We start from the raw sequence: 22,341 nt of genomic DNA on the forward strand, positions 1-22,341 counted from the left end.
GGGAGGAAGGGGGTGGCAGGGGCGCGGGGGGCTACCGGGGGCAGTGGCACCTGCTCAACCACGGCCGAATCCGGTCAAAATAAAGTCGGAAGACACTAAACTGGAGTCTGGCGGCACTAAACTGGGCGCGGTACCCGACGGGATGATGGGGGTGTGTGTATGTGTCTGCGCCCCACCCCAATTCCAGCGCAGACCCTAAACGTACTCTCGAGCCCCCTCCTCCAGCCCTAGATAAAGTCTCTCTGTTAAAAGGTCCGGCAGTTAGCCACGCGGCGTTTCTGCGGTCATCAGTAGGCTTCAGAGTGAACACCATGACCGCAGAGGACCAGAGCAAAGACAGTTACACTCACCTTCCTCAAACCAACCCGCTGCAGCGTCTGGCTACACCATGGAGCTGACTGCAGCCCCACACCCCGCGCACATCCCGCCCCAGCGTGGGGTCCCCCCGCACCCCCGAGAGTGTCAGCTATGGCAGGGCAGCCGCTCCAGGAGGGATGCTGGGGAAGGAGAGGGTGGCTGCTGCCCCCCTGCCCTGGCCCCCAGCCTGCCCGGGCTTGGACCACGCTCACGCCAGCGTGCTCTCCCGGGACCCCGTGGACAAGGTCCCTTTCTCCAGCCTGGTGTCATGGAACCCCCCCCAACTCCGCACCCATCCAGCCTCACCCACACGATGCTTGGATGGGATTAAAATCCTCCTGGCTGGAAGCAGAGACCCGACCCCCGGGGGCGTCCAGGCCACCCCCTGACACCTCTTGGCTAGCTGGAAGGAGAAGGCCAGGAATTGGGGAAGGGGATGGAGCCACCGGGCAGAGCTCTGCCAGGGCTCTCCTGCTCGTCTGGGGTTCAAACCCACACCCCGATCACCCCGTGGCGGCGTTTATCCAGCCCCAGACCGACAGCAGGGCAGGGGACGAGCTGCCAGCAGCACTTGGGCAGGGGAGCAGGAGCCGGAGCGAGGAGATGCCACAGGGAAAATTTCAGAGCAGATTGCCCTCAAATTCCTGCTCTTCAGCTATATATATATATAAAATATATATGGGTCCAGCCCAGCGCAGGTTACCCAGCAGCCGGAGCACCCCGGTTTATGACTTTCAGGTGTTTCTGCACAGGTGGGCACCGCTGGTTACGGCAGGGAGGGGGGGGAAAAGCAAAAGCTGTGGCTGAAGCACCCCCCTACCCCTCCTCCCCCCAGCCGAGCACAGGGATGGGGGAATATTTCGGATGACAAGAGGCTTCTGTGAGTCACCAGCAAAACCCAGGACTTGGGTCTGGCCCCAGGAACGTTCAGGACGCCCCCCCCTCCTCCAGGGGGGCCCCAGGGACCCCAGGGGAAGGTAAAGGAGGAGCTCCTGCACCAGGCTTTGCACAAATGCTTTATTGGTGGGCGAGAGAAACAGACACCGAATGAGACACGAGGAGGATGAGGCTGACACGGGACACAGAGCGCATGCTCCGGAGAACCAACAGACACACATTTTCCTTTTGGGAACAGCAGCACGTGGTAAGAGGTCACCGCACCGGACTGGGACTGGAAACCAGCAAAGCACCCAACAGCAGAGCTGGGAGCAAACCCCCAGGCACTGCATCCCGCAGGTCTCCGATGCTTACGGACAAGGTGCTGAGGGCACGGCGGTACCGGATGGATCGGGGCAGCCCATACAGCCCAGGGAAGCAGGTTTGGGGAACACAAACAGCGGTTTCAGGTTGGGAGCAGAACGCCAGGCTCAGAGACGGGTGTTAGGAAGCACCCAGGCCGAGTTTTCTTGGAAATGGCAACCCATCAACTACTTTTTTGACCTTACCTGAAGATCTAGGTCTAGCCTTTCGGGAGTGTCAAGCACCAGTTCAAAGCAGTGAAGGGCTGATGGCCAGACACCTCCCAACATCTCTTTTCCCAGTCCCTTCCCCACCCAGGATAAAAGACGGAGGCGGGGAGAACCACCCGAGCTGGATTTGAGGAGGTAGAGGATATCAGCACGAAGCTGTTTGCTCTCTCCTACCCAGTGCCCCCCTGCTCACCGAAGAGCCTGCTGAACGCGGCAGCACACTGGTAAAGTTCTCGGTGTCCTGGGATGGTCTCACCGAAGCGAACGAGAAGCCGGGGAGCGGCTTTGCCCTCCGGCCATCGCTCAGCCAGCCCTGAGCGAGGAGGCTCCCTCTGAACCGCCCCAGCATGGCGTTACTGGGCTGCTGGTGTCATCACCCATGGGATCCATCACACCACCACTCCCTCTGCGAGCTCCCCGACCGTGAGCTCGGTTCAGAAGTCACTCTGTCATCAGGCAGGAGCAATTTCACCACCACCAGAGCAGATTTGGGTGTGTGTGTGTGGGGGGTGGGGTGGGGGGGGTGGGAATTTGTGCTGCCAAGCAATGCAGCGCTCTGCCTTTCAAATCAGGAAGGGGTGGAAAGCAGGGCTGGAATGGGCTTTCCCGGGCTGACCAGCTGCTTCCCTCTCCAAAAGGGGGGGAAACAAAAAAGAAAAAACCAAACCCTATAGCTGCATCATCTCTGAAAACCCACTATCATGGCCTGAGGGAAGAAACGCAGCTGGACAGCCCCAGGTCCTCTGTATCACTGCGGGGATTTTTAACTCTTCACTATTTTTTTCTTTTTTAGAGGGTGTCTCAGCTGCACAGAAAGAGACCTCCAGTCACAATAAGCATCAGTGTTTTTAATTGGCTTCGGTATCATCTCCCACCCACTTCACATCTGGGCCAGGGCAGACCGAAGACACAAAAAGACAAGGCTCGAACGAAAAGCGAGCTCAGTCCAGCCACACCGACGGGCTGCGTCTGCGGGCAGCAATCGCCCCGGCCACCAACAGTGTTTCCAAAACACCAGCACAGAGGAACTGTGCGGGCTCAAACACGCGCAGCCGAGCTCTGCATTTGCAAGAGCTGTGTTCGAACCAAACTGACTCGCTTCGGCAATACAGGGAATACCTTTGTTCCAACACTCTCGGTGCTCCTGTCATCTACAGGTCACCGATGGGTTTGCCTGGTGCGTGTAATCTGGCAGCTGGCAAAACCCTCCCTGGGGCTGATTTGAAAAACTTAAGCGAATCCTGCAACACACCGGCCTCCCAAACTGCATCTTCTGCTTCCTGCCAAGCCTTAGGATTTTCCGTTGTGAAAGTTTCCACCGATCCTCAATCCAACAACTGGAACAAAAGCAAGAGAGATTTCTAAATAATCCAAAGCGCCAGCATAAAGCCAGCATCCTTTCAATTTAGACAGCCTCCCCCTGTTTATCTGCTTTTACAGAGACAGGACAATGCTGCAGGCTGTGGAAAAACGCAGTGAAAAGTTGGGAGTTACGGGGGGATTTTCTAGACGCCCCCGTTTTTCATGAGTCAAAGAGAACATTTCTTCTCTCCACAGTTACTATTACCATGGTCTGTGCTACCCTTCACCGAAATACCATTTATATCTGCCAGCAGCTCCCTGAAAAGGGAGAAGAAACTGCAACAGGAGCATGAATATTTGTCCTACAAAAGCACAGCCTCAAAAATGTACCCGGCTTGACAGAGACAGAAGGAATTCCCCCTCCACTCACCCACCCGCGGCTGCTCCGTCCGCCTTTTTTGAAGCCAGCACCACACGAGGCCCTGAACAGCCACCTACGCGGTGCAGATCAGGACCGAGAGCTTGGCACGCAGCAATGCCACATTAAAATGGCTATTGAAATATTTATTTTTTCACTCACTTCTCGAATGTTAACAAAATATAATGCTGGGGAAGCCCACAGGATTCAGAAGCAGTCATTCATTTTCCACTGGTGCTTCTACAGAACACAAAACTGATTGGCTTTGCACGGAGGGTTTTGTTTGTTTTTTGTTGTTTGGTTGGTTTTTAAAGATTTCACAAACTGTAAAAGCAAATGAAAGGGATAACATGAGGGACACACATGAGGAGTTACCGCAACGAATCACTCGGAGCCAGATCCTCCAAGTTACTTCAGCACGGAGGAAGGTGACTTTACCGAGATCATTCATGAGTACGACAACAGGCACATGCTTAACGAACCCGTGAAGCGAGACCCTGGACATACATACTGTACTATTTAATCTCTAACAATTTGAACACAGGAATCACCTGGAAAGGACTGAGAATCTCGCCAATCTTCAGGATACAGTCTGGGGAAAGTGCTATTTTGCATCTCAACTACTGAAGATCCATTTAACCCATCAGCAACGAAACCAGCGGTGAACATGACATCGAGGTCACAGTAAAGTAACGCAATAATGAACGTGGCAACTTACAGAGGGAAACGCCGGGAGCCAGCAATTGCTCTTTTAACACCCAAATGCCGATGGCCTAAGTACCAGGAGAGAGCACAGCTTCCTGGAACGCGGCTTTCTTGTCTCTAATTCAGGCATTTCCCACCCTGATGGGACAGGGAAGGGCCACAGAGCAAGGCCGTGACTGCTGCGTCCAGGGCTCGCACGCGAAGGCGTCAGGGGAGACGAGTGGCTGCGTCGGGGTAAAGGCCAAAGTCAAACCGGGCTTTGCCGGCTCTTCACACCGTCTCCCTTGGCCTCACCTGCAACTCTCACGTGCCCAGAATTCACGACAGCTCATCACAGGACGTACGCGCAGAGGCACACGACAGCACTCTGCCTCAGCCAAACGGCGCTGACCACCGCTTTCATCGCACGGCATCGAGGGGTTACGGACACAAGGCAAACCCCCCTGATGATTTCAGACATCCACCAGCAAAATATTGAGGAAAACTGCTCCAGAACGTGTCTGCTCTTAGGCTCAACAGTAATTCTTAGGTGAAAGCAACCTGACAAACTGTGGATAATTTAACCCTGAAGAGAAACTGTGTAACTACTGCATTTACATGGAAATCTGGAAGGCAGGCAGTGAAACGATCTAGGAAACAACAGGGAAAACAAGGTCTTTCCTCCAGTACCGGGGGAGCATAACACAGCGGCAGCTGCCCACATCTCTGCATCGACATCAGCAGAACTGACTCCAAGCTCTCCAGGGTTTTATCTACTGCACGTTTTGCATTTTTTCATCCCGAAGGCGCTGATCTCTGTTCAGTTGCACGTGGCAGCTACAAGAAGGGAAGCATAAACACATTCCGGGGACAGAGAATGGCCAAAACAGGCAAACCGCCTGCTGAGCGCGTTGTTACTGCTGGTCTCGGGTTGTAGAGGAATGAAGCTGCATTAATTAGCATTGATAATATACAGCTGTGGGCTGGCTTCAGGGGCGGGGGTCGGCTGAAGTAGCTGTGGCTGGTTCCGTTAAGTGGTTAAATAGCTCTAAGGAGGGCAGCTAAAGAAAAGAGTAGCCAATGAAGAGAGATCTGGAGGAGAGAGCGCGCCCTGGATGAGGAGAGACAAGGAGAAGGCAGCAGAGGTGAGAAGCAGAGGGACTGGCCAGAAGAGCATGAAGGAACAGCTTGAAAAGTAGATGGACCTTTGAGACCTTGTGGGGGATTGGTGGCCATGCCGGGGCAAGGCGTGCTAACTACTTAGTGAAGTTAACTTGGTAGGTGATGGTAAAAGACCTTGTTGCAGCTGGCTAGTTTTGAGAGTGCTGCGACATCAGGTCTTCCCCACAAACGTCGGCCCGAAGTCCCCTGCCTGTTATGTGTCTGCAGTAGATGGAGTTATCCAGGCTGGTTTCTAAGAAAGCCGCAAGATGCAGAAACAGAGCTCATGGTCTCCCCTTGCCTTTTTGCTTTACAGTCCCATCCAACTCTGCCCAGGAAAATAGCATCTAGGCTCTTCCCACAGCTTAACCCACAAGGCTGGCATCGGTGAGACGAAACCTGAGCTCCCAAGGAAGCCAATTCCTCATCTGCTTCAGGGGAAAGAAACGTGCATATAAAAAACAAACCTAAGGGGCACTTCAAAGACGATTAGACGATTCCACAGAGAAATCCTGAAGCCTTTGGCTATGCTGCAATGCCCTCGGTGGATCTGGGCCGCCAATGGCCCTTTTGCAGTTGGGTCCAAGAGAGCCTGAGAATTGATGCAGATTGGTATGACTGACTACTTGGGATTTCAGGAGGTCTTTCCTTGTGGCAGCAGAGAGGAGCCCACTTCCAGGGCCCTGAAGAGCTTTTCATGGTCTTCAGTACAAGCTGCTTCCCAGCAAGGAAGTCCCTAAGCATTTACACATTCTGGAGAACTAGTTCTAGGGGATGAATCTCACACCAACTTCTCACTGCTGCTGAACTGGAGAGATGAAAGGTTATGGATACATCACAGTGGCCTCTGGTGCAGTTTATTTACAACAGAACTTAGTGCTGGAGAACACCAGGGTATTAACAAGCAGGAAACACACTAGGAGGGAAAAAGAAGAGTGGAAGAAAGGTCACACATTAAAATCGAGGTATTCTCCGCAGGTATTTGACTCTGCAACACCCTAAATTGAATCGGTTACCCAAGATCAAACAAGACCAAAAGGAGTCTATCATGCAGGTTACAATTAGCATTGCCACATTCAACAATCACTTGTGAGCTCTACAAATAGCGAGAAGCACAAAAGCTTAACGTGTTGTCATCTCTATGGCTTAAGGACACAATAAGGCCAGCAAGCCACCTCGCTTTCTCCAAGCCTCTTGTTTTAAAGCTGCTTTTGCTACAACGGTAATAGCAGGAGCAACAGGCTAGCTCCTTCAGGACTCACAGAGGCAGCACAGGTTGCCAGATGCCTGGGGGAGATTCAACACTGCGGTGCAGTACAGTCCTTTGGGCTTCTCCCTCTCTCACTGTTTACACACCAACCTACACTATATCCTTTCACTGGATGAAAAATATGCAAGTCCACAGTCCTGCATTTCATCCCCAAGGGCATAGGATAAAGGGGGAAAACAGAAAGAGATCATCCAGCAACACCTCCTTAGCATTACCAGTCCTAAAGCATCACACATTCTGGGGCTTCTAGCTCTTGTTGAAGAATTCTCAGCTAAAAGCAGAAGGACTTTTCCAGACTGCTTGACTAACATGCTTATTTTACCATTTGCCTGAAAGATGATGCTCAACCAGAATTTAAATTCAAGAGGGCTAAGCATCAGTTTAGTTATTAGCTTTACGGTACTATAACGAAGGCTTTGGGAGTTTTTCCAGTCAGCCTCGTGAGTCACAACCTCCCCCCACCACTGCGTGGCTGATCGCAGCGACCAGGCTCCTACAGTTCACTACGATGTGAAAACACATGAGGCAAGCATGGAAAGTCTGCGAAGCAAAGCACGCACCTTCCCCTGTCTAATCTCACCAGTATTTCTTGGTGCGGTGCAAGTTGTTTCCAAAAACACAGGGCCTTGATTACTTAAAATATTCTTTAAACTAAGCACTGCAAAACTTGTAATTCTGCCTTCTGGCCAGGTATAAAGGATCGGCTGGGGAGGATCTGCTTTGCTCCTCCCCTCCAAGGAAGGAGGTTTCACTGACGCAAATTAATATGTGAGAAGTTTAGAGAGAAGAAAAACACCAAATACATTACTGGCTGTGATTCAAAGCTGTTTGTTTACACGTGGTTTTTAGCATTATGCTAAAACTCCACCCTCCCGCACCGAGAGCCAAACACGCAGGCAGTTCAGAGCAAAAGCTCTGCTCAAGGTCTGCCCAGCTTTAGCACCCGCAGAGCCTTACCACTGGAATCCACCGATGGGCTCTGTAAACCTGTGACGGATCAGGAACGTCGCAACAGCTTCAGCAACCTGAAGGAAGGGGGGAGGAAAAAAAATCATCTGCTCAGGGACATAAAGATAACAAGAAATCCAGTCAGTTTTCAAAGACTGCAGCACTGCCAACAACAGTTCACATCCTCAGGATGCTCTTGCTGAATCAAGTTTGCTCCTTTAAAACTAAGAGCTCCATCATGACATGCTTTTATATTAAAAAATTAAAAAAAAAAAGGAACTACATGCCTCCACCATTACTCCAACACTGATCTCACATTCAAGAACTGACCAAACTTTTTCTCCACCTCTTTCAGTAATTCTTAAAAAAATGCCTAAGTTTAGCAGGGGAAGAAAGGTCTGGCAAAATCATGATGCAAGGTATCTCTATAAAGAATCAATCAAGACAGTAATAATACAGCTTAGAATGTATATTAAAAAGGATAACAATGGAAGAACTGATCAGGTGTCAATAAAAATCCCTATTTCAGGTTGGTCAAGCGAAGCACAGAAAGGCCGAGTTTTACACTGACAGTGGTCAGTGTAGGACAAGTTTTAAAACCAGACACGTTTCCAGCCACAGGCTCCACTGGCTGCACCACATTCCTGCTTCTATCTAGACACGAAGTTCAGCAGTACCCAGAAGCAGCAACTGCTTTGTCAGCCTGTACACCATTTCAGTAACATTTGGTTTGTATTTGGAAAATGTGAGCCACCCGACTCAGCTAAACACAGACCAACCCCAAAAGCTGCAGCTTAGTACAAGGGAGACTGGAGAACTTCAGGAGGAAAATCAGGGAGGATCAATCCACAATCCACATTGTAAGAATTTGGTTTATCACCACTAGCCTGAAAGGTAAATCTGTAACCTAGCCAAGCCCTGTGTCATGTAACATCTTAGCCCAGGCTTTCCAACCAGCTTAAAACTCCAAACTGTTTTACGAATAGCCAGCTAGTTAAGATATCGTGCCAAAAAATGCCCCTAAAGTCTAATCTCTGCTTCACAGTAAGGAACTGACCCCTTTTGCATTTAAGCCATTAAACCCATGACTTATCTAGCTTCAACCCCACAGTGGGGCTCACCTTGTCTGGAGCATCTTCATGGACTGCATGGCCACACTGTGGGAGGACCTGCATCTGAAACTTCCCTGCAACCAAGAGAATCATCACTGGAGCTGCTTTTTAAGTGATCCGGATTCCTAACAGCAACGGTTTTAGGCAAACAGTTTTTGGGTACACAGGAAACATCAGACATGACTACACCCTAAAAAGCGCTGTGGATTTATGAACTCTTCTAAAAAAGGACCTCACATTCTTTACGAACAAACCTCACCAAATCTCACTATATGCATTATATGGACGAGGGACCAGGGAAGGCACAGAATTCTAGGGCAAACCGTACAATACACGCAGCAGTTTCCAAAGAAAGCAAGAACCAGCTGCTTAATTCATCTGCCCCAGGTGTAACTAGAGCAGGCTCCCAGGAGTTAAAACAAAGCTAAACTTCTTAAGAGCTTCTTGACACAGGTGAGGCTACCTTTCAGAGTCAGAAGCGTAATCAGATCTGCCTTAATGTAATGTTTATCCTGCTACCCAATACTACTTTCCAGTACTGGTTGCTCTGGAGACCAATGAAGCTGGGATGGGGGCAAAAAAAGGCCACAAACCAAATGCCAAAACATTAATGCAGATGCTGAATCTTGGTCCGATGTCTGCCAGAAACATGGGGAGACCAGAGAGTTTTGGATGGTCCCAATTGTTCTAGCTAGGAACATCAGGAACGTCGTTAGAAAGGGAAAAAACAGATTAGAAAGAAGCCCTCACAATCATTCTGATCCAAGAGAAGCACGGCAGCTCCATGGCTGGAAACACTGAACACCAGACTGAAGAAAAACCATGGCAACAGCCCTTAATGACTTCTAATTCAACCTTTCCCTTCTTTTCCACCATTGCTACAACCACAGACAGTTACAGAACACTCTGGGACGGACTCATTCTTTCATGCATTTGTTTCAATATAGACTGCACCTGGTAAGAGGCCATCCCAGCTGTCCCTCGTTTACGTACCCATAGCAACAAGCTCTCATCCAAAAAGAGCATTACAGTAAGGATAGAGTAACAATATTAAATATTTACCTTGCATCTGTCCAATTGTTAGATCTTTATCCAGCCTGTCAACACCTACAATCAAACAAACAGATGTACTGAAGAAAAGCCAGAGAGAACCTGCCTAAGGTATTCTGAAAGGGACATTTGGCTTGAAAAACACAAAAGAGATATCTGACACCCACCGTAAGGACAAGAGTAAAGTGACAGGAAAGGATCCCATCCAAAAATGCAAGAACACATCCCTCCCCACAACTTGAAAGGATATTTATCTTTGTCACACATTGTACTCCCTATTAAAGGACAAAGAGGGGCTACAGCTGGCTGTAGCACATCAATAATCTGACTTTCAGCTGAAAAGTTCAAATCATGCCCATATCTGTAGGAAAATGTCATAGTAGCGGGGCTGAAGGGCAGCTTGGATCTGTCCTGTTTGCCCTTCTTCCACATCACAGAACAGAAACACCCGTCCAACAGCAGCAATACACAGTATCATTACGTGCTGTTTTGGTATTAGAGGCTCTGAACTAATTCTAGATCGGCACGGATCAAATGGACCATTTAATGGTATTTCAAGATACACAGAAGAGCCAGGGTGGAAGAGACAGGTCTGCTGTTCTCGGACAAAGACATTAGCCAAACGCTGACCCTATTCTCCAAAATACAAGTGGGACACCACAGAAGTCAACAGCCACTGAACCGAGACAGGACTGGAAGAGACACATACCGGCTAAAAGCAAAAGCTTTGGAGTTGGACAGCTTAGGAAGAGGTTAGACAAACCCCTGAACCAGCCATCCCAGTACTTTTCTGTTTTCGCCAGTTCAATTCGCCACGTGTATAAGAGCTCCTTCTTTGTCTGCAGGGAGGAGACAGAGCTCTGCATTAGCGATCAGTAAAACAGCTGGAATAAAAGCTGAACTCAGAGTGTCACTTGGAAGTCTGTACTTCCATTTTAAAAAAAGAAATATATCTACATATATGTAAAAAAATACTGGCTCCCTCTGGTGGATCACACACTTTCAGGGGACAACTATCCTTGCTCGAAATTTCTCTCCAAATCACAGCCAAAGTACACGAGCAGGGAACAAGAAAGTCAGTGGGGCTATACCTATAGATCAAGAGAAGGCTGCAGCATTCAGGGCACTCAACTTGCTATTTTTTCCTGGCACAAATAGCTCACAAATTGTATGTTCCAACTCTGCTCTCACTTAGGTGACACAGAGATACGAGGGATAAGCTGGCTACAACGATGTTCCTCGAGGAAGATGTTCCTCGAGGAATTTACATTCCTCTGTGGTTGCAATTGCCTGTAAGACCTCCTGAATGCTACTGTGCCTTGGAAACAAACAAAAATACCACAAGGACTCAGAAAAGAGCATTCCTCCCTCAGGCCAGAAGCCCCATTTCAGCCCATACGCATTAAATTTGTGAGCATCTCAGGAAAGAAAACCAAACACATGCTTTCAGGTAACAGTCTAAGATAGAATCAGTGGCATGAGATGAAGAACCACAACAACAGTCACAATATAAAGTTTTTGGTCCCTGGAGTTGCTGCCTTTTATATTAGAGCGATTCGGATAACTACTGGCAGCTACTCTTGCAGGGAAGCATTGTGCAAATACAAGCTGAAAGCACAAGTAAGAAAGTCCCTACCTCTGTGTCATCTTCTTTCTTCCTTTTGTTAACAGAGCCTCCCCCTTCCTCATCCTCTTCCTCCTCCTCCTCTTCTTCAATAATACCCTCCACTATGGCTTTAGGACATTCAGGACTAGCAGCCCCTTCACACCTGTGAAAAAAAAACCAGCAACTGATTCCCTGCCAAAAACAAACAAAAAAACCCCCAACAAACAGGCTTTAAATGAAAGCGTTTAGCAATTTTTCAGATACTGGCTGAAAAAAATACCCTTCAGTTTAAAAGCAGCTGTGGATAAAAGACACGGTCGTGACTAACCGTGGGACCGAGTGCCAGCGCAGTACTTGTATCCCAGCGCAAATACAAATGCAAACAGCTACTTAAGGGAGGCAAAAGGGGTCGAACAATCAATAACAGCTTTTCTTAACCAAGTACGAGACATTTGTAAAGGCTCCGGGTACTTCGTGGCTTAGAGCAGCACAAGCGGGTTACTCTGATCCTACCAAACCCACCTCAGATCACTCCCGAAATGCAACCGATAATTAATTTCTGAAAGGAAGCGAAAGATACCGTCCCCAGGCAACCAACCCAATCCAGGGCAAAATTTCGGAAGAGGTATCAGACTAATACTCATTTCATCATGCGTGCAGAAAGGCAGACAAACCAAGGAACATACCACCAGCAGTAGTTAAGCTTTTTAAAACACGGCTCTTGGCAGATTTTGCCCCAGGGAAATTTTTCCCCGGCTTTCTCCAAGTCCCCTAAGTACGATTCAGTACTGCTGCCGATATCAACAGGGATCAAATGATAACAAATTCATGTTTTCTAGAAGTATTTTGCTTTCAAGTGCATTTATGCTCTGTAGTAACAGCATTGTAAAACAGACAAGATGATTTTAAGAGCTTTAAAAAAAAAAAACAACAACCAAAAACCACCTACTGTTTGACTTGACCGACCATAGAAACTCTGGCAGATTCAAGATTTCTTATTTGTCCACTTTTTACACTGCAGGGGGGGAAAAAAAAAAAAAAAGAAAGAATCAGAAGGAGAGCAGAAATATTTACTGAACAGATTCAGGAACTAGCAGGCACAGAAAGAGGAGTAAAAACTCTTTACAGCTCACAATTTCCCCCAACCACTCCAACCCTCCTGTTCTCAGGAGGCGTTCCGAGCGGCTCGCACCACACGCCAACTTGCTTGAACCCCCCGTTGTCGCTGTAACTGTGAATTTAAAAGACACGTGGGAGAAGTGCTGGTGGGGAAACAGTGAAATAGGGTTATAGCCATTTTGTTGCAGGGGACAGGGAGAGGTCAGAAACGACCTGGGTATTTGGCAACAGAACTGGGCTTTCTGGGGTCCCGTCTACAGACTTAACCACGAGGCCTCTCCCTTTCAAATGCAGCTGTCAAATGTGCACGTCGTTCTAGAAGTAGGTCCTGTTTCTTACACGTGAATCTTACACAGAGTCACAGCATGGCCAGGGTGGGAAGAGACCCCTGGAGCCCACCCAGCCCACCCCCCTGCTGAAGCAGCTCTCCCAGAGCAGGTTGCACAGAGCCGCGTCCAGGCGGGTTTGAATGTCTCCAGAGCAGGAGACCCCACAGCCTCTCTGGGCAGCCTGTCCCGGTGTCCCGTCACCCTCAGGGGAACGATGTTCTTCCTCACATTCAGATGGAAGTTCCCGTCTTGCACTTTGTGCCCGTTGCCCCTTGTCCTGTCGCTGGGCACCGCTGAAAAGAGCCTGGCCCCGTCCTCGTGGCACCCACCCTTGAGATATTTGTGGGCATTGATGAGGTCCCCTCTTAGTCTTCTTGTCTCCAGGTTATGGAGAAGAGGGATGGATGTCTCAAGCCTCTTCAGTAATAACTAGAACACTTACAAGGAAGCTGCAATTCATACCACGAAGCTTTCCATTAGTTGAAACTCTCAGAGGATCCTTCTCCAGCTGCCTCGCCAACTCCCTCAAGAAATTAAATTACCTTTGAGACCTATGTCTCCCTGTCCAATCAGCCAAGGAATTGGTGACAATAGCTGGGGAAGCGAGTGCGAATGGAGAAACCACACAAAATACATAAACTTTCTCTCCCTGGGGAGTCAAGCTACAAAGACAGGTGATTTTGGTGACCCTGTAAGGCCATGCATTACCTCCACTCAATGGCATTCTCAAGTGACTTGAACGTTTTGGGACGACTCCTTAAGAAGTTCTGCATGCTGTTCAACGCATCCATGGCTGTACCTAAAATCAAGTATTTTAACTTTATGGCATCCGATCAAATTATTGCCACATCCCTCCATACAGAACTGGCTACCAGGGAACACCCTCAGAGAGAGCTGGAGCTCACTGGGGATTTAACGCTCTTAAGGAAAATATAGTTTGGTACTCCTAAGCCCACAGTCACACCTGCTCCCACATTAAACAATTATTACTATTTGAACAGGTAGGAAATTCAGATAGTAAGAGAAGCACCATGAATTATATAAAAAGCCACCCACCTCCCTGCTAACAAGAAAGTATTGCAAGGAAATTATCAGGGAAGTGGCAAACAGAGAGCCCATCTGGGAAAAGCAAAAGGAGGAGTCACACCAGAATGACTTTTGTGTAGGCAGCATCTGTCAGGAGGAAGGAATTGGCAATGACTTAAAAACCAGGCAAAACTTTCTGTGTTCCGGGATCTGGGATAAAAGACAGAGATCAACATGGAAGACAGAAGCCTATCCAAGGGGGCACGCACTTACCTTCCACAACATCGATCATGCACAGACCCAATAAACTTGGCACCAAATTTGCGACCGCCGTGTGCACTGCAATGGCCCCCCCCATGCTGTGCCCAATCAGCATGATAGGGGGAGGAAGGTCCCCGTACAGAGCTTCAACCACGTTTCCAACGTCTCTGCCAAATCCAGACAAAAGCATGGTCAGCATCTCTACCCTCATACATTTCCGAAGCAGATTTGTACAATGGGAGCAGAAAGTCCAGATCCAAGACAGATGTCTAGCTCCAAATCCTGCCTGTATGCTTTTTTAATCCACAGGAATTGAGACAAGTTTATTCTCTTATCACTGTTTCATCTAGGTACCAATACAGGAAATCATGCAACCCAATATTTTGCTGAACAAGCACGTAATTTCCCATTTTACTAACAGAAAGTGCTCATCTAAAAGAAAACCCTGGAGAGCATTTTTTACAGACAGTAGCTGGAGGGAATTTTAAATAAAAGGTGAGAATAAGCTGTCAAATCCTCTTACGTGGAAGCACACACTAAGAAATTCACTGTTCTAAAAGGAGAAACCATTTGCAATTAAAGACAGAAAGTAACTGAGCCCTATTGACCGAGGCAAAGCTGAACACCACCGAGTGCAAGCAGGAAGATCCAGATCGTGAGCACAGATACTACGAGGCAAGGGGCAATTTCCCCATCCTTTCCATAAGGCACCTACTTTAAACTGCCACTGTCACCACAGGGCGTGAAAGCTGGCTCGTATGATCCACAAACCCCAAACCCACAGCAGAGCTAATGACTGGAATCTACTGAAGAGCACTGTGGTTTAAGACACTCGGATTGACTTTCCTGACTAAAACCATTCAGAGGAACCAGAGACCTGAGCAATGCTGCAACTAGAAAATGGAAAACAAGTAAAACCAAAAAAACAACAACAACAAAAAGTTGACCAGCTTATTTGCTCTATCAGAGAAAACTGCTTGAGGATTTGGTAAAGAAAGAAAAAAAAAAAGAAAACCAGCTATAAGTAAAGAAAACCAGCTATAACTCAAGGCTCCCATTTAAAGGCTATTCAGGGATAACTTTCAAGCTCATTGCTAAGAGGAGAAAGGTTTAAAACCAAAAAGAACTTGTTTTCCCCCCACAGCAGCGCTGCTCCAGATCTAAAAAATTCTAATAATTTCATACAGCATCTCCTCAGGACAACAACACATCAGGATCTGACAAGCCATAAGCAGCAGCAATGAGGTACACAATGGAAGTCAGAATACATTTCACACATGGCCTCCCCACAACAAACCAAGGGGATTTGTTCATACTAAGGTTACAAAATCCGTCATGATTTAACCGGTCACAGCAAAGAGTCTCTTTGTACTACATGTGGACATAAAGTAATGTGCTTAGCCGTGGGTATTTGTTTTCCTTACAGCTTTGTCAAGGGGCGGGGGGGGGGGGGGGATTTGCATCCCAAAGCAGGTTGTGACAGATGAAAAAGCAACTGCCTCCACCCTGGAAGCCTCAGCCAGTGACCCAGCTCTGGGGATGCCGCCACTCCAAGGTGGACTCGCTCGAGGAAAAACCAAACTGGTGCTCTCAAGCTCAAATGCCCAAGGAAAGCGTTCCCCTTCTCCTGGGAAATCTCGGTCTAGCCAGCGTTATAGCATGTCGCAGGTTTAAGGTGTTCACTGCAATGAAGCCACTGATCTTTAAAGTGAATTTAAGAACCGAGGGCACCGAGGAAACGACTCCAGCTTGGCCCCTGGCTCAGCTAGAGGAGATGTAATTTCAAATAAACTTCAAACTGTCCCAAAACAGCAGGAAAAGAAGGGATAACTACCAGAACCATGTGAAATGAAACAATCTTCCAGCTCCCTTGTGTGTCCTCAAGTAGTTTACTGTTCAATCAAGGAAAGAAAATAAAGGTTTGTGAAAACAGAAATACTGAAGAGACAGCATAGACTTCCTTACTTTGACATAGTCTCTGCTGACAGATCTTCAGGATTCCTAACTTTTGTTTCTCCTGAAAGAACAAAAAAACTTAAGTTCACGTAAGCTCAAAACCTTCAGACCCCTCTCAGGGCTCAGAGCAGCCACTGCACAAAGCTTTTTGGCACAGTTATTAAGAGTGAGCCAACTGCAGTTAACATGAATAATTAAGAAACCCAGAATTAATAGGAACAGTCGGTACTTTATCGCGTTATAGCTTACGGGTAGGAAATGCTCCCCATAACTGTTCCGTATTTGCAATGCATCTTAAAACTAAAGAACAGACCTTATTTCTAATGGTAAAGACTGCCCATAGGTTATGAAAACATGAAGGGGGAGGTGGGGTGGGGTGCCAATACATAGGAAGGAGCAAGTCCAGCACTGCCTCTCACAAAGGTGCAGAACGTCTCAGCTTCTGGCACGTGAGGAAAGGTGGCTGTGGAGCTCTAGAAGCCACTTTTCCCTCCCTGCTTTTGAAGAAAAATTGGGACGCCTTAAGGATGCTTTCTTAGTCATCCTGGGAGGGGTTCATTACATCTTCTTTAAAAGACAAGAGTGCGTAGCATGGTTATGTGATTTTAAATTTACTTATTTTACTTACCATGGCCTCGGAGATCTAAAGCCACAATCCTACACTGAATCCTGTTAATGATCGCAGACTGCAAGAAGAGACAAAGATAACATAATTTGCAAAGTGCCACACCTCACCTTCAAAAGGATTAGCAACATTAAGCACTCCCTGAAACAACAGCAAAGGCTCGGATGGTGCAACAAAACCCCTCTACTGTCAACAACGCAGCAGAATATGGATTGCACGCAGTGTCGCAGAAAGCAAGCAAGAAGGTTCTATATAAACTACCCTTAACTAACCACAGCTCCACCCTTTCTACCATTGTTAACGCTGTCTCTGAGGACATTTATTTCACTGTGCATAAGACATTACGTGTGTTTCCTTGGATAATAAATTCAAGCTCTCTAACACCTCTGAAAATTGAAATGCAGCACTGGGATTACAGACACCAAAGCGATGCCCCCCTTCCCCAAGCCCCACAGGCTACAAAATTAGTCTTGGCTACACAGCAGACGAAGATGAAGCAGCTGCTTTCCAGCACGTACTCGATTTGCTCTCAAAGAACAGAATTTTACAGGAAGGCTGAAATGTCTAAAAATTATTAGTCCAAAGGGGTTGGGGGGAACAAGTGAGGAATCTTTTTCAAGTAAGGTAGAGCTGCAATATTATTTTGGCTCTATTGAGCCAAATTATCGTTCTATTTGTCTCTGACAGCTCAATTTACCTCAGTTTAAGTGGCGTTCTTTGTTGAAAGGAAGACTTTTGTGTTAAGGAATCATCGATTATTTAAATAACAGCCTGCAGAAGTGGGGGAATTTGTTGAGGGATTCTTAACAGAACCACCTACATAATGGGCAGAGATCCGAAAGCTACCCAGTCCTCTCATTTTGATTGTTCGGCTATTCAGCTCCTAAATGGCTACAGCAGTTGCTCTCCCCCCAAACCACTGAATCCACAAGTTTATACTTTAGAGCCCCCAAAGACACCCTAAACCTCAATCTGCAAGGCATTCTGGCACCTAAGCAATAGCATACCTAGTCAGAGAAGCAGCCCGCTGCTAAAAATCAAACTGTTGTCAGTAGGGAATAAGGAAAGAGGATCATCAACATGACGCGCGAGAATGGGAAGCGATCTAGTGGGCTGAGGTTTATCCAAACAGGAGTGCTTTGGTCAAGAGAAGTACAAACACATCACCCAGGAAGTGACCAGGCCAACAAGCAAACGAAGGAAGGAGCATGCCACTCCCGCGGGCTTTTTCTAATTTACAGATGGTTACTCCCAATGCCTCCCAATTGGGGATTCTTTTTGGGTTTTGGGGGGAGGGGTTGTTTGGAATTATTATTTTTTTTTTAAGTTCTGGTTCATCCCAAAAATTTAACGTTTGCCTGCTTGGGACAAATTTTCATTTCAAAATGCACAAAGGAAACAAATCTATAGCAGCCACACAAAGGCACGAGCTAATTGTTGTGACAGTTTCTTTCTCCAGACACGGTCTCAAGTGCAAGGCATAAATCTATGTGAATCTTGTATGTGAGCCAACTTGGTTAATTGCCAACAGTAACATAAAAAGCCAGTAACCGTAGGGTGCGACGTTATGACTGCAATCGCTTTGCTAACTTCAACTCTGGAGATTTTTAAATGTAAAAACGGTATTGGTGTTGCTACTGGAAATAAGGAGCTCTAGAGAGTGGGGAAGTGACTTCTAAGAAGCCCTTTTCCTTAATTCAGAAACACATGACTTCATACCTCTGCCTCCAATTAAAAGCCACGACCTTCACTGCATCTGTTTAAGGTACTTTTATACCACTTACAAAAACACCAGACCAGCAGAGGAAAAGACATCCATCCACCTTGGCAACTCGTAAGCTAAAAGCAAGTAACTACAGGATTTAGTAAGACAGAGATTTAAGACTTAAAGTTCACCAGTTTCAGAAGACGCATATCTGCACCAGGCTCTGGGTCAGGTAGAGTTACAAATGAACTGTTGGGTGTCAAACTACTACTCAAATCCAAGATTACAGCCCAGTTGGCAAAGTATTTTTATAATGCGTCTCACCATATTACAAGATGGTTTATGATTACACCATCAAGATTATTCAATGGTAGCCACGTTGGGAATTGCAGAACAGTTGGTGGTGACTCTTGCAAGACGTTCATTCTTGTTACTCCTTTGAATCCCAGCTTAAAAGCTAAATGATCTACAGCCACCCAAACAGCTAAAAGGTAACAAATACGACACAAATGCACAGGGGAGATGTAGAGACTTCATCTGTCCAGTCACGCTTCCATGAAAGTCATCCTACAGCATCCTTTTGTTAAGGGCACTAGACAACTCAAAGAGTTCCTGTATTAAAAAGGTCCCAAATAAAACAAATAAATAATAAAAAGATCACACTGCAAGTGATTTTACTTTACTTGAAATCCTTCAGAATTTTTTTTCTTCCCTAACTCCCTTCATTTTTTAAAGGGAATGGGGGGGAGGGAAGAATTTTGGTTTGGTCAGTCCCCATGCTCATGCCTGATGACACCACCTCAGTTTGTGTTTCAGATTGTTGCCTGAGCAGCAAATGAGATTTATCAACAAGTCAAACAGGACCTCAACCATGCAAAGATAATATTGTCATGATGAGGTAAAGCTGTTCAGCTTTCACTGGTAGTCATGAAAAAGCAGCCTTCTGGGGAAAAAAAAAAAAAAAAAAAAAAGGATACGATATGATGAGAAATGGCTTGGCACTTCATTAAAACACGCAAGCTACTTTTGGCAGACGTAGTTTTGGCTACTGCTGATAATTAAAACCTAGACAATAAACCTTTGCATGTGCTTTGCCTATTTAATAAATACACTGCCTGAACTATGTAAGACTTGAGTCAGGTGCATACCCGGAGATTATAAGACAGTTTTCCGAGTTGATTCTCCTGTGCTTAACATAGCTGAATGGTTAGTTGCCTTCCACGCATTTGCGTACATACATACTTCTAGAAAGCAGCAGCTTACTTACAGTAAATACAGCCCAGGAAAGAGCAGAATGGCCTCCACCGTGTAACAGCAGTAAGACAGGCCCCTCCAATCCGCTTTTGTAAATTCGAAAAGTGTACGAACAGTTAAGGACATTTCACAGTTATGAATTACTTAGTTGCATGTATTTTGGAGTCTGCAATACCCAACAGTGTTTTGTTTCTACCCTTGTGTACCCAACGCCTGGTTTCTCCCTCTGATCAACAGGCACTGCAAGCATAACCTGAACAAAATGTAACTAACTTTATTTAAGCTTCAAGAGTTGTTTCCCCGCTGCCCAAGTCTCCTCCTTCCCATATCCCATGTTATCTCCTGCCCACACCCTTCTCCCCCCTGTGCACAAAAAGAATTAAACAACTAAGAGAGAAACCAAACCGTGATCAGCATGCACTTTGGAGCATGTAATTTTGATTTGGTTTATTTTTTAATGACTTCCAAGGAAAAAACGTCAGATAAGTCAGTAAACAAGATTTTTAAGGCAATATAATTTATCCCTGGAATACATACAGCAAAAATGCTTCACTAAATAGCTAATGTCCCCTTACAGTATATATTAAGATACAGAAAAATCAGTTTACCACTAAAACCAATGTCACTTAGGGAAGGGCACAGAACTGGGAGTCGTGAGATCTGTGTTCAGTGTCTGAAACTGTGACCAACAGATCAGACAATCACTGCACCTCCCCCTCCTCCTGTTCTCGGGGTGGACAAAACCGCTCCTCTGAATCTACGCATGCTAGCTGTGGTTACCGCTGAGGCTGTTCATCGTTTTTCTGCTGCGTACCGCAGTGCCCTTTGGACCTGCTGGCTGCCAACAGTTCACACGGGTGCTCCCTACGCAGCTTAAACAGTGTCATCAGCTGGGGTTTATCCACACAAGGAGACCTGCTGGAGCAGTAACAGCTAGCTGGGGTGGAACAGTGGGCACCAACTCTATGCAATAAATAATTCAGCCGCTTCCACAGCTGTCCACAACCTTTCATATGGGAGCTCAAGCTTGGTAGCACAATAAATCCCAAACAACTAAGATTTGCTTAAATTTGGGATGCTTATGTACACCACCTAGCCAAGTAGGTCCATTATCCTTTTTATTTTATTATTTATGAAGCCTCAGGGGTGTGCACAGCCCCTTACATCAGAGGCATACATGGTGCACATGACAAATTCATAGGATCAATCGGACAAATGCAGTTAATAATAAACACAAAATAATGACAAGTTGAGCAAAACAGGGACATAGAATTTTCTCAATCATATGCTACTGGCATTCGAGAAGTAATTACTAAATTGGTATTTGGAAGAAAATAGCTTGAAAGTTTGGTCTTCCTAATGGCCAAATTAGAACACGCACGCTTAAAAACTATGCAACTATTTAAACTACAAGGTTGTGTTATTTAAACACAGATTAAAATGTTTTCATTTTGTAATTAGGTCAGAAAACCTGGAAGTACCTCTCAAACCTGCTTTTGTCAGAGCTGTAGGCTGAGGCAGGACTGATGGGAAGTCTTGTCCCTGCACCTTCACACACCGCACTTGTTGCGACATTCCCGGTTAGCAAAGGGCCCAGACAAAACAGCGGTTTGAGCACGTCAAAGGGGATGACTGACATCAGCTGGATTAAACAGTAACTGCAAGACTGGCAAAGAGGAGTCAGCTTGAAAAGAAGTATAAAAGAAACATGAACATTTGCAAAGGGGGAGATCTTGGAGAGGAAAACCTGGTCTGACACTGCAAGGAGACTCTCTGAGGAGACAGGAGATGGCCTTGGCCAGAGCGAGAAGCTTCCCTGTCTGCACACCAGCTAGTGGACTAACAATTTGGGGTGTGACAAACAGGGACCCACACCTCAGGTGTGTGTATGTGACTTCGTGTGGTGCTTTCTTAGTGTCATTTGCATCAGTGGGAGCAGCATGGGTAGCATCCACAACTCCCACAGGAGATCCTGCAGTCCCCGAAGAGGCGCTGTGTGCTTGTAACCCACACTTCTCGGGGTGCATGCGACTATGCACGTATGCTTGTTTGTGTGTGTACAGGAACAGAACTCCCTGGGATTAGCCGCAGAAAGGTGTTTAGGAATTTGCAAGTATTTATTAACATCTAAGTGTTTAGCGTTGAGGTTTATCTGTTGTACTGCTGATACTGATCCTGAACACAGTTCAACAATTGGCAGCTAACTACTTGTTAATAAAAATCAATAAACAGCTTTGATCCTGATGTGGTTTAAACTACAGGAACTGATGAGTATTTCCTTGCAAAATACGTTATTGAACTGTTGGAAGCACTTTTTTTACAATAATGATTACTAAAGAAGCAATGCCAGGAACCGACCTTGCCAGGTACATCTTCACTGTCAGCTTAGAAGGGATAGCTCTAGCTACTGATACTGATCCCTACAAAAGAAAAAATGAAAGAACACAGACATTAAAAAGCTGAAGGGAATCCAAATAAACTAAATGACACATGACATGACCCCAGTCACTGAGAATAAGAAAAGTTCAATCTGAAAAAAAAAGGATATATCCTTGCCAGTTTCATTTTCTACCACGACATCCTCCATAGATTCAAAGTATTGGCTCCAAAGCACTGGTGAAAAATCACGCTTTCTTCCAGGGCTGTAAGAGAAAAAAAATCAGTAAGAAAGATGTATTATCTTTCACTT

At 46.5% G+C, this 22,341-nt stretch overlaps 1 protein-coding gene across 2 annotated transcripts in view; it reads right to left on the reverse strand.

The window, feature by feature from the left end:
* Positions 1 to 1,360: 1,360 nt before the first annotated feature.
* Positions 1,361 to 22,341, reverse strand: part of PPME1 (protein phosphatase methylesterase 1) — a 34,533-nt gene continuing 13,552 nt past the window's right edge. For both annotated transcript variants that reach the window (XM_055702343.1, XM_055702344.1), the window contains 13 exons: positions 22,200 to 22,294; positions 19,666 to 19,757; positions 16,697 to 16,754; positions 16,078 to 16,129; positions 14,125 to 14,279; positions 13,534 to 13,624; positions 12,327 to 12,392; positions 11,408 to 11,540; positions 10,481 to 10,610; positions 9,784 to 9,828; positions 8,731 to 8,795; positions 7,619 to 7,686; positions 1,361 to 6,307 (listed from right to left, as the gene is read on the reverse strand). In XM_055702343.1, the coding sequence (XP_055558318.1) occupies positions 6,289 to 6,307; positions 7,619 to 7,686; positions 8,731 to 8,795; positions 9,784 to 9,828; positions 10,481 to 10,610; positions 11,408 to 11,540; positions 12,327 to 12,392; positions 13,534 to 13,624; positions 14,125 to 14,279; positions 16,078 to 16,129; positions 16,697 to 16,754; positions 19,666 to 19,757; positions 22,200 to 22,294 (1,069 nt within the window). In that variant the 3' untranslated portion in view covers positions 1,361 to 6,288. The remainder of the gene's footprint in view (positions 6,308 to 7,618; positions 7,687 to 8,730; positions 8,796 to 9,783; positions 9,829 to 10,480; positions 10,611 to 11,407; positions 11,541 to 12,326; positions 12,393 to 13,533; positions 13,625 to 14,124; positions 14,280 to 16,077; positions 16,130 to 16,696; positions 16,755 to 19,665; positions 19,758 to 22,199; positions 22,295 to 22,341) is intronic.

The sequence above is a fragment of the Falco cherrug genome, chromosome 2, assembly GCF_023634085.1.
Source record: "Falco cherrug isolate bFalChe1 chromosome 2, bFalChe1.pri, whole genome shotgun sequence".
Taxonomy (NCBI): domain Eukaryota; kingdom Metazoa; phylum Chordata; class Aves; order Falconiformes; family Falconidae; genus Falco; species Falco cherrug.